Source organism: Bombus flavifrons, chromosome 7 (assembly GCF_040668555.2).
Source record: "Bombus flavifrons isolate JBK064 chromosome 7, iyBomFlav1_principal, whole genome shotgun sequence".
Taxonomy (NCBI): domain Eukaryota; kingdom Metazoa; phylum Arthropoda; class Insecta; order Hymenoptera; family Apidae; genus Bombus; species Bombus flavifrons.
Window position 1 is genome coordinate 1,894,781 of NC_138448.1, and position 10,877 is coordinate 1,905,657.

Consider the following 10,877-nt stretch of genomic DNA (forward strand, 5'->3'; position numbering starts at 1 on the left):
TCTACTTGCGAGTTATGGTGGTCGGAGTTGCGAAACACCGTGGCGCAAAATACGAGACTAACGAGGAGGGGAAAAAATAAAAAGCTCTTGGCCAGCATAAGTTTTAAATGTTGTGCGTTTACAAGCACAGAGGATACACATTAGGCGTGTCTCCCCTGAACCCCGTACTCAACCGAGCATGGCGAAACCGGAACCTGAATATATATCAGCTCGGTCCCATTTAGCCTTCCATCTCGCTTCAGAAGCTAGTCGAACGTAGCTGCCGTGAAATGGAAATCCGCCCGCAGACCTCGGGGGAGTGTCAACCAATTTTTATCGCCGCCTTTTTATCTCTCCGTGCTTTTTATATTCCCGATATGTTCGAATTTCTCCATCGCGAGCTTTACGACTCTGATTTTTCTTCCTCGTGTATCGTGCAGAGTCGAACGCAGAGCAAACGGTGCAAAGCGTAAAAAAGCTGGTGCGGCTGCGATACTTTTCGAGGATGTCGGTCGAGTCGGTTAAGAGGGAGGCACGCGGTGTCGTGTCACGGTAAAAGGCACAGCACCACAGGGTTAAATACAACTCGAATCGTTTCTCTCGAGTGGTGCTCGTACGTCTTCGCGTTGCCCTTGTAGTCACGCGGCACCGCGTGCGATACAGCCTTAACCTTAACCTCGAACACCGACTGCACACCATGCTACGCGCTAGTACTATTTTAAGGTCTCGTTTTAACTCGACTCCGAGAAACGGTGATACACAACGTGCGTCTTGCACGCTCCTACGTGCGGTTCCATATCCCAACGGGACCGAGGCACCGCTCTTCGCGTAACGTTTCATTAAAAATTTGTCAAGCTTGAAGCGCTTTACCCTCGCGGCCTACTTTTGCTCCTCCGGCGTAACGCTCTTCCACGACTGTGAGGAACTCCACTTTTATCTATTCCCTTAATAATAGATAGCAACGATAGATGCATAAAATTGCGAACGTTCGTTGGACGCGGAAGACTCGCAAGGGCCCTTTCTCGCGAGACACGAACGATCGAAACGAACGGCTGGAAAGAGGAAGCAACAGCGCTGGTAGCATCGATCGTACGCGATTCGACTGGAACACCCTCGGCGAGGCTTCAATCTGTCAGCGCGTCACTCTCTCACGACGAACGGAACTTTAACCTTCACCTTGAACACGCCCTCCGTGCACGGAAACTATTTTAGGGTGGCGTGCTACCCTGAAAGAGAAACGAGTACTGGCAACGCGGCTGCGCTCGTACAGTCTAATCTTAACGTGTTCCACGAGGCGACTTGATCGAGTTAAAGCGGCCACAAAGGACGAAGACATCGCGCCATAATCGTGCCATTGTACTCACGTTTAACCAGCCAGTCGTTTATTCACTCGCGAGAACGTTGGAAAAAAAGTAACGACATCCCACGGTCGCGCGGAAATAACGCGGCTAGATTACCGTGGGTGTTTCGAGTGACTCAGAACCGATTAACGCGCCGGTTCGTTAGCGCGTAATTCCGACACGATATGATTAAACGTAAATTCAGTGTCGTCGCGTGTTCGGAAACCTGTCGGAAAATTCAAATACATAGATTGGACGCGTGCGGCCATCGAACACGAACGGCTACCGAATTCAGCCGTATGTGTTTGTACAGCTGCGTACAGCGTATGTGCACCGATCGCTTAACGAAGGAAGTGTTTCGACGATCCTGAGTATCGATATTCGAATTTCGTAACTGGTGTATGACAGTCGATTTTTACAGACTCGTTTATTACAAGATAGATTAATTTTGCAGGACAATCGGCGGAGCGCAGTTGCTCTCGCGTAGGCCGCAAAAAAGTTCCTCTTAAGTAAATTAATCACGCGAATCGAGTGGAACGGACGCATCTGAAAAATCGCTGTCGCTGGAAAAAAGAGAAGCGGAGGACGATATCGCGGTGTGGAGAAAGAAAGTAGAAGAGAAGCGAGATCGAGGAGGAAAATAATCGAACCAGACCGTACGCGAAATGATTTATAACGTGCTCGAGGTAGCGTTAGTCACGACGCGAGCAAGGCAGACACGATGCGATACTGAGATTCGATATTTACGCGGCTACGCACCACCATTATTCAGTTCTTCAATTATTAGGTAGCCATTGACTTTAGGCCATCAGTCCGACGATTCGTTCCCGTTTCTGGATACTTTAGGCGGTCGAGAGTCCATCCGGCCCGGCCCATTGCCCATTCCGAACCCTAGCGCAACCGAATAATACAGAAACACGTGTCGTTTCGGTGCATCCATGGAAAACAAATAAGGGTTTCGCTGGGACAACGGTGCTTCGCCTTTTACTATCGACCAACCCCACTACTTCAATCCATGAAATTCGAAGCTATAACTACATTTTCCTTCCTAATGGCATAGCACGCCGCCTCGGAACGAAACCTACGCGAATGCAAGGCCATCGCAACCCCTCGATCGCCATCATTGGAATACGATACATCGTGCTCGTCAGCGTTACAATAAAAATACTACCATGTTAACGATAATACGCGGAACGAATGCAGAAAACATCTATCTGCATGAGGCACGAGCCATAACGAGTAACGACGTAAGACGAGGAATGCGACGCTATAGAACGGTGCGATCGCATTAGTTGGATCAATTAACGTAATTAACTGTAATTAATTAGAAGCAAAAAGGGACCGGATCGGAGACTCGTCGTAGTTATGGCATTGTTGGTTCGGCGAAAGCGGAGCGCGATTCCGCGGGACGCTGCCAATTGCCGCTATCACTTCCACCGTTTTTGGTACTTGGAATTAAAACGAACAATTGCACGAATCAACGGCCGCGTTCTCTTTGTTCTCGATGGGATCGTTGCACGGAAAGTGCTCCACCTTCGCAACGATTCCAACGGATAAGCCGCAATCGCGATATTTTCGGCCGCGTAAATATTTTTACCACGACATCCTTCTTTTCCCACGATTCCAAAGAATTTCATACGCACAATAATAAACAAATTTTAACTCGGTCCATACCGGTTTCATTATCGGAACGCCAAATCCTCGCGGAATCGTCGAAAATAGGACGTCCGGAGCGAGATACAATGAGAGCTTAAGAATACGGACATTTTGCCAATCTTTTCCTTAACGCACGGTGATCTGGTAATCTTTTTTTCTCAGTGGTTCCATGGTCGTTGGCTGATACGTCGAAATGAAAAGAGGAGGCGAGAACCAGAGGGAGAATGGTTCTCATAACCACATTATCACGGATTTTCCTGTCGGTTCGTGGCTCGTCAACGAGGACGTGGCTTAATCCATTATGTAGCTACTGTGTTGGCTCTTCAAGGCGGCTTTTCAAGCGTCGCGCACACAAAGACGCGCTCGCACACCCACTCTCGGCGCGGTGGCCTCTTCTGCCCGTCTATCGTTCGAGCAAACAGTGATATTACCCGGCTAACACGACGACCACAACCACAGTCAACGACAATACCACGTTCACAAGAAACGCGAAGTTCGCTTTGCGTTCGTTGAGATATTTCGTGTATTACGGTTCACAAAACCAGAATGGAAGCTGCATACAGAAGCAAGAGAAAGGGTGATGCGCGCATCTACTCTCGCAACGACTCCACTCTCGTTTCTCCGTGAACTTGACTAGAGAAAAGAGTCGGTATAAAAAGAAACGCTCTATCCTGCTATTATGCTATACCAATACGATGTACCACGTTCCATTCCTGTTTACTCAAAGGAGGACGCTCCGGTGAAACGATTCCGTCGATCATCGGAATCCCTGAGATACGTAACAGGAAGGCATGAAGCATGCTGTGGCTGTTGTGGATCTGCCTCGTCAAGGCTAGGCATCCAAACAAGATTTATGCTCGGCAAGGCAAATACGACCAGCGTCGATATGTTTCGACCACGTGTTCGGATTATGCAATAAACGTGACCATCCTTTTAGAACGTGTCGTCGAGTCGTTTCTGCTCTGATCTTCGGTCTCCAGTTACTTCTGCTGACAAATCACAATCCCGAGACACAGGTAAAGATAGACGTAACACGTGCGATCCGCGTAAAGGGACAGAATCGTAATTGCATGTGATGTACGATTTTGAAGTGGCGGGGGCTGTGGAGGAGGAGGAGATGATGGTCGGAAACAAATTCTGACTCTACATTCTCGAGAGGAAGCAAAGCGAGGGCACAAGGGAAAAAGCAGAAAGAGCGAAGTGACGGTACAGAAGCTAGGAAGCTTTTGTACGTTCAGCATCGAGGGAGAGAGAAGGGAGAGAAAGGGCGAGGCTAAGCCGAACTAAGAATGCGGGGGAGAGAACAACGTAGAGAGTAGGGCACGGATGGCGAACAGCTGCCAGGGTCTATGGTGGCCGTTTTGTGTGAACGTGCCCCCATAACCCCCATACTCCCTCCTTTCCCCGCTCTCTCTCGCTCTGTTGCTCCTACAGCCACTGGAAGCCCTCGTATATACTATACAGTCATCCATCTATCCCTTGCTTTCCCTGCTTTGCAAAGAATAAAAGCGCGCTCATGACGCACATGGAAGTGTACGCCCGCTGTTGTTAATCTATGTGTCCAATCGAACCGAAAATCTCCACGGAAAACATCTCTCCTAAAGGAAATCATCGTGGACGAGCATCGAAAGGACAGCTCTTTCTCCTCAACCATCGGGCCAACAATCGGAGGAGGAATCGTCTTACAGTGAAGAACGTCACGGCGAAACATCGTTGACGAGCAAAGAATCGTACAATGTCATCCTGGCTGTCGTGTTCGTGAAAAGATTGTTTCGAGTTTTCCAGAAGCTACGCTTGTCTCGAAATATCGCGCGTCGACGATAGGTCATCGAATCGAACGTGAACATGAAAATCGTCAATCACTCTATGTATCTGTCTATCTATCGAACAATTCTATGAGAAAGACAAAAGTATTACGACCGTAAGTGTTAGATAACAACAAGCGACGGCTGTATCGCGCGTTAGGGCAGGGATATCAGCTTCTTAACGCTAAATCAATGCTCTTCTCGTCAACCCTCTTTTTCCATTAAGGCTTTGCCATGATCCAATCTACTCGACGCTGGCTACCGAACGACAAGGACGATTAAAGGACCCAGCAAACGAGCACTTATCGCATCGTCGACTAAATGAAATGTAGCAGTTTGGGGAATCGATCGATTTCTCGAAAGCGTCTGACACCCGATTTACAATTTTACGATAGACGGAGGGAAAATTATTTTGTAATAATTCCCTTTTTAGAAAGGACAGAAGTAAAAAAATTCTTCGGGGAATAATTTTATATTCTTTTAGCAAGCGTTAGTTTTGAACGCTAAATTTTTGTTGATGCGAGTGACGCAATAAATTATTATAACGCGATATCTCGACAGCCATGGAAGCACAGTATGTTGGCGAACACGATGGAGACACGCAAGAAGAAACATCGGAGCGCGTCGTTTTGTTCGGCAACGGTAACATTGTTGAAACATGAGAAGATATTGTCCACTTGACAACGGAGCCATGGCTTGGAAGAGAATCACTCCGGGTGCACGTGATGCCCAACCGATACACGCAGGCCTCTCTACCTTTTCGTTCTGCCTCTAGACGATCGTCGATGCCTCGTGCCCGTTCGACAAGTTCTTGATACGCAGACGAAGTGTCGTTTCGAGAATCCACTATTAAACTAAAATACCGGTCTGAATCGTTCATCGAACAAAAGAATTTCGAGCAATTTCGTCGAGCAATCTGGACAAGGCGGGGGGAAACGAGAATCGTAGACAAAAGACAAATGAAGCGAGAAGTCGAATAGAGTCGAAAAATAGTTAGGCGATTGTTTCGCGAGTTCAGTCGCTGCTCATCGCGCACGGTTGAATCTCTTCCTTTTCTTTTTTCTTGCACGTTGAAATTCCAACTCGAATCTAAAACGATCGAAACGTTTCGTAACGTTCGCCAGGTAGGCAGCCGAAGAAGGAGAAGAGGAAGAAGACGACGAAGAAACAAAGCAAATGAAGAAAAAGAAGGTGAACGGAGAATGGGTAGAGGGGGGCTTTCGAGAAGTAGGACGAGGAGGTGATGGTGGTGGAGGATTGAAATGGACGAAGGGAGGTTCGAGAAAAGGCAGTCCTCGGGGCTCCTTGTCCCCGACGTTTAATTTCAGGCAGTCGAAGGAGCTCGTAACATCTCCGCCGTGTTTAATATCGAGAAGAGGGCCTTGGGAAGAAGATGCCCGCGATCAACTCAGAACCAGTTCTCGCGCCTTAAACGGACGGTTCTCACGCATTTATGGCCCTTCATCACGCTTTCCATTCGACCTAATTGCCGCAATCGAGCTCCGTGAGAACCACTGTCTCTCGTGCACCGTTTTGCAGGAAATTGGAATACCTGTATCGCGTAATCGCGCCAAAATCGAACCGCTGTTCCAACGATTCGAAACAGTTTCGTTCGAAAGACGATAACGAGACACGACAAACGACTGGTTATTTAATAAGAACGAAGAAAGGGAAACAATCATCAAGTTGTAGAGATTGCGGTAACTACTATCAACGATAACGCGAAACAAAAGAAACTAGAATTGAATAGTGTTTATCGCGTAACAATGGTTGAGAATTACTGCTCGAGATACGATCGTTTCGTGATCAATAATACGGCCGTACAACCGGTATAAAAGAAGGCGACTCAGTTAACTTGAACGTTAATGAGTCATTCGAGAGCTGTGTTTGACACGTATCTGATACTTAATTACACCGTTCTACCGAATAGCGTTAACTTTTAACAAATTTACCGGGCGTGTAACAAATTACTCGTGTACGATGAGTCCGATTTTTCCTGGTCACCGTTTTCTTTTCTTCTGATTACATATTTCGCTACGCAGTCCTCGCTACGCCTCTACTCGTCAGCTATGAACGCGACTCTCGAAACGTAAGACTGGAAACCGAGGTTTACGCTAGCGGAACAAAGAAAGTCAATGCCGTGACGTTTCCACGAGCTTTTTTACGGTTTACTCTAAATCCCGTTACGCGAGATTTCGCCTCGATCGCGCTGAATTATTAAAAAGGAGCGACAAACCGTATCGAAACCGGGTCGATAACCGGCGCTCTATACGTCCAATCGAACAAAGACCGAACTCGCTGCGAGCAACAATCGCAAGAATTCGACGCGAGCCAGCTTCCCGTTCCACGTAAAACCATAATCTCCGAACCGACTCTCGTTCGTCGTAAAGTGACGAGAAAATCGCGACTATCCATGCTTGACCGCTCCGGAATATGAAATTTTATTTCGTCGTCTGCGCTGCGTTTCTCTGATCGCGATCGTTCCCAGTTAAAGAAGAATGTACGTACCCAATTACCGCGGACGAAGGAAATACTACCGTTTAATCGGACCATCGTTCAATGCGTAATCAGAATGGTATTTAACCCGTTCCCGTATACCGAGTCACACACTCATGACTGATTATAGTTAAATCAGCAACAAGTAAAAATTATATTCTAACCGAATATCTGTTTTCATTTGAAACTTTATTTCACTTCATAAAAGAATAAATCGAGCAACGTAATATAATATACGATAGTCATAGCCATTGTGTGTTAAATATAAATAGTCAAGTTTAAAGAATATAGCCATAAGACAAATAAGAAGGCAGGGAATTCTACATTGTATCATAATTTGATAGCTTTATCGTTATTTCGGGTTTTTTCCTCGTCGTACGATTCCGTAGTCGAAGAGTACCCCAGCTCGCCGATACGAAAGTCGTCGTCGAGGAAAAAGAAGGTATACGCCAGGGGATAGAGAGGATACCACTCGAATAGGAACCGGAACTCGCGGTCCGTGCTCAGAATTGACTACACGATTGCACATGTACAGCCGTGCATATGAATCAGATAAAAGAGAGCCAGAGGAGTTCGTAGGAGCGCAACGGGCGGAGAGAGTTTATCGGCTCCGTCATTGATTTCTTTGTCGCGCAAAGATAAATCTCCGTATCATATCAAGGGGAGAGAACACACGCGCGATCGCACGAGCACGCACCCATCGGTCATTGAAGGCGGATACTTTCAAAACCGTAGAGACCGAATCGAAAATCGTCTAACAAGTCGGGACCTAACGATTGATAACAGAGACTTTCCATCTAGCGAGCATCGCGATGTTGCACCGTCGACTTTACAGTCTATCGCATTCGTATAAACACTACCGGCCTTTTAACTTACTATGCCGTTATCTAGAGCGAATCTCCTGCTCCGCGAATAATTCGACGTATGTACCGGTGAAAAAGGAAATGGACGCACTGGTTCTTATTAACACTGTATAGGGTGGGATCACGAAAGGGGTCGGGGAACGTTTAGATATTTCGAGACACAGCATATATCACGATCTTACTAATGTGAACTTAATTCAATGGTGTTTAGCTGGCTCGAGGAAGAATGTTCTATCTTTTCGTTCAACGACAGGCCTGTAACTCTCTTTTCGTTGACCTACCTAACCTTGAATCGAGCATCTTCCTGTCGTAGATTGTACATATGTATTAAGAATGCGAAAGAACAATACAAATATTAACTATAATATATAATAAAATAACAGACGAGTTTGAGCCTATGACGCAGTGTCGCGTTCTGTAAAATCTTTTGTTTTGACACGATACATGTTTCGTACGAGTTTACGAGAGAAATGTGTACGATATCGTAATGTCGTCGAACGAGCAAGAGCAAGCCACGGCAAGAAAGTTGAGGGGATGCATAACATAGTAACGTGAATATCTATTTCAGTTAATATCCATCTTGGGCATTTAATATTAGTCGGACATGTCGGTTTGTATTTGTTCTATCGGTCTGCAATAACGAAACAAATTCGGAAATTTCGGCAACATCAAATGTCGCGTAATTCGTGCAAAAGACAGGAACTTGACGCAGCCTGTCAACGAGAAAACATTTTATACCGCGTTCTGAAATCGCGCCGATGCCGAAAGTCAAAAATTCACAAAGATATATATGTACGATGTTTTAAAACTCAATAGAATAAACTCTGATACGTTCTTTCAGAGAACACTACAATCCACGTGCTACGAAATACGTTTTCATCGAACCGGCGTCACCCGGCGTCACGCCGTGTACCAAACTTTTGATTCAAGGTCAAAGTAAAGCGAATCAACGGGCAAAAACTTATTTATCGGCAAATAAGACACGTCAGAAATTGTAGAAATGTTTTCACTTACCGTTAGCAGCGAAATATCCTGAAGAAATTTGTCGGAATACGGATCCCAAGCACTTGCAACAACACTTCACTCGAGTATGCCGGTCACTGCGCTTGTGCGTTCAAATTCTCCAACCACGAGCGAGATACTACTGCCATCTAACGTGGCGAGAGGTCGACTAGCTTATCCACAAAGCCTGTTCTCAAAGGCGGCGGTTAATTCTTATTCGCATGAAAAGGAGTAATTAATTATTCATTTAAAAAACAGGCGACGATTTATTTAGGAAACTTAGAATCGTAAAACTTTGTAAATTTAACACACTCATTTTTTTACTTTAACGTAATTTAACCATGAAAACGTTCATAACCTTATGTTAACGAGACTTACGCGTTACAATTTGAAATGCTGGACATTTTTATTAAGAATTATTTCCCCGATTGAAGTCATTCTTAGTACTGCTGTTACTTGTAAACTTAACGAATAAAATATTATAACATACCGTAAATTACGTGCAAAAAAAATTGATATCGAATGTAGTGATTGCAGATATGTATTTGGTTGTCATAGAAAACAAAAAGGAATCGAACGAATCTCATTAGTTGAATAAGATTGAATAGATTTTAGGAAAAGTATGAATTTGAATTTATTGACTTTTTATTACTATAGTTATAACATAAAGACAATATCCATATTCTTTTTACCATGTCCAAAGTAAAGAAATCCATAATGCGGACTATGTAATTTATGATAAAACGTCATTCCAGGCCAAAAAAGACTATGTAAAATCACTGATTGTTTGCCATGTAAAAACTGTAGATTCCAACATCCTAATAAAATATATTAGGAAGAAAAAAAATAACTTTCTAAAATTATTATTAAAATTTTTCTAATCAAGTACCTGATGGCACATCCATATCAATTGTATCTAAAAAATCTATTGCGTAATTATAATCAGGTCTCGTAAGTAAATTGGTATTCCATTTTTGTTGTGGGGAACGAGCGTGCAAATACGATTTTAAATACGAAGCATCTGTAACACTGAGTCCTTCGAAACTTAAATTTTCAATTACGTTCCCATTGGGACACTTAAACCATGCACCACGAGGAATTATGATGGCATCTTCTCTAATTATCTCTATGGTAGCTGCCAGTCTGTCTTCCTCTTTCAGTTCTTTTGGTATAGGGCCCTAACATATCAAGAATTATTGATTTTTAAACATTCTTCTCTTATTAATTTGAAAAATTAATCTTTCCAACTGTTTTTGACTTACGTCGTAATACTTTTTGGGATCTTCGTTTGGCGGGAACGGAGGATTAACATTATAAACGTTTGTGGCTATAGAAGGATCCCCTTCGAACTTATTAATTGTAAGAGGTGTCAAGAATCGTGCACATTTATTTGCTTTCGGTAGTAATAACCAATTTAAGCCATCCGTACTAATTCAGATATTCTGTCTTTTTGAAATGCTCTATTAAAGAATCGTTTTGATATGTTAGCTTACCTGTAATAATATACTTGATCGTTCAAGCAATCTTTTTCAAAACCAAACGCAATATGATAATCATTTCGAACCCCATAGATTTTACCCCAATAATAACACTTTTGAAAATGATTTTCTTGTTGCAATATTATGAGAGAATTTTGTAATAGCTGTGAGTTTTCTGTTCCCACGCATATGCCAGCGTAACCAAAGATATCTAGAGTTTCTAAAAGTTTCAGACATTCCATTTCGTTCTATCGTACC

The 10,877-nt window shown here is 44.1% G+C and overlaps 2 protein-coding genes across 4 annotated transcripts in view; both read right to left on the minus strand.

Moving 5' to 3' along the window:
- Nucleotides 1-9,289, minus strand: part of LOC138181447 (A-kinase anchor protein 200) — a 61,531-nt gene extending 52,242 nt beyond the window's left edge. For 2 of the 3 annotated variants that reach the window (XM_069116243.1, XM_069116241.1), the window contains exon 1: nucleotides 9,154-9,289. The gene's annotated coding sequence lies outside the window, so the exon portion shown is untranslated. The remainder of the gene's footprint in view (nucleotides 1-9,153) is intronic. The other variant, XM_069116240.1, reaches the window with a different exon arrangement.
- Nucleotides 9,290-9,416: 127 nt separating this feature from the next.
- Rsph9 (Radial spoke head protein 9) lies at nucleotides 9,417-10,861 on the minus strand. Its single transcript, XM_069116277.1, has 4 exons — nucleotides 10,635-10,861; nucleotides 10,404-10,569; nucleotides 10,031-10,319; nucleotides 9,417-9,959 (listed from the first exon to the last, which is right to left on the minus strand). Exons 1-4 carry the CDS (start codon nucleotides 10,859-10,861, stop codon nucleotides 9,799-9,801), a joined length of 843 nt encoding a protein of 280 aa, XP_068972378.1. The 3' UTR covers nucleotides 9,417-9,798.
- Nucleotides 10,862-10,877: the final 16 nt, after the last annotated feature.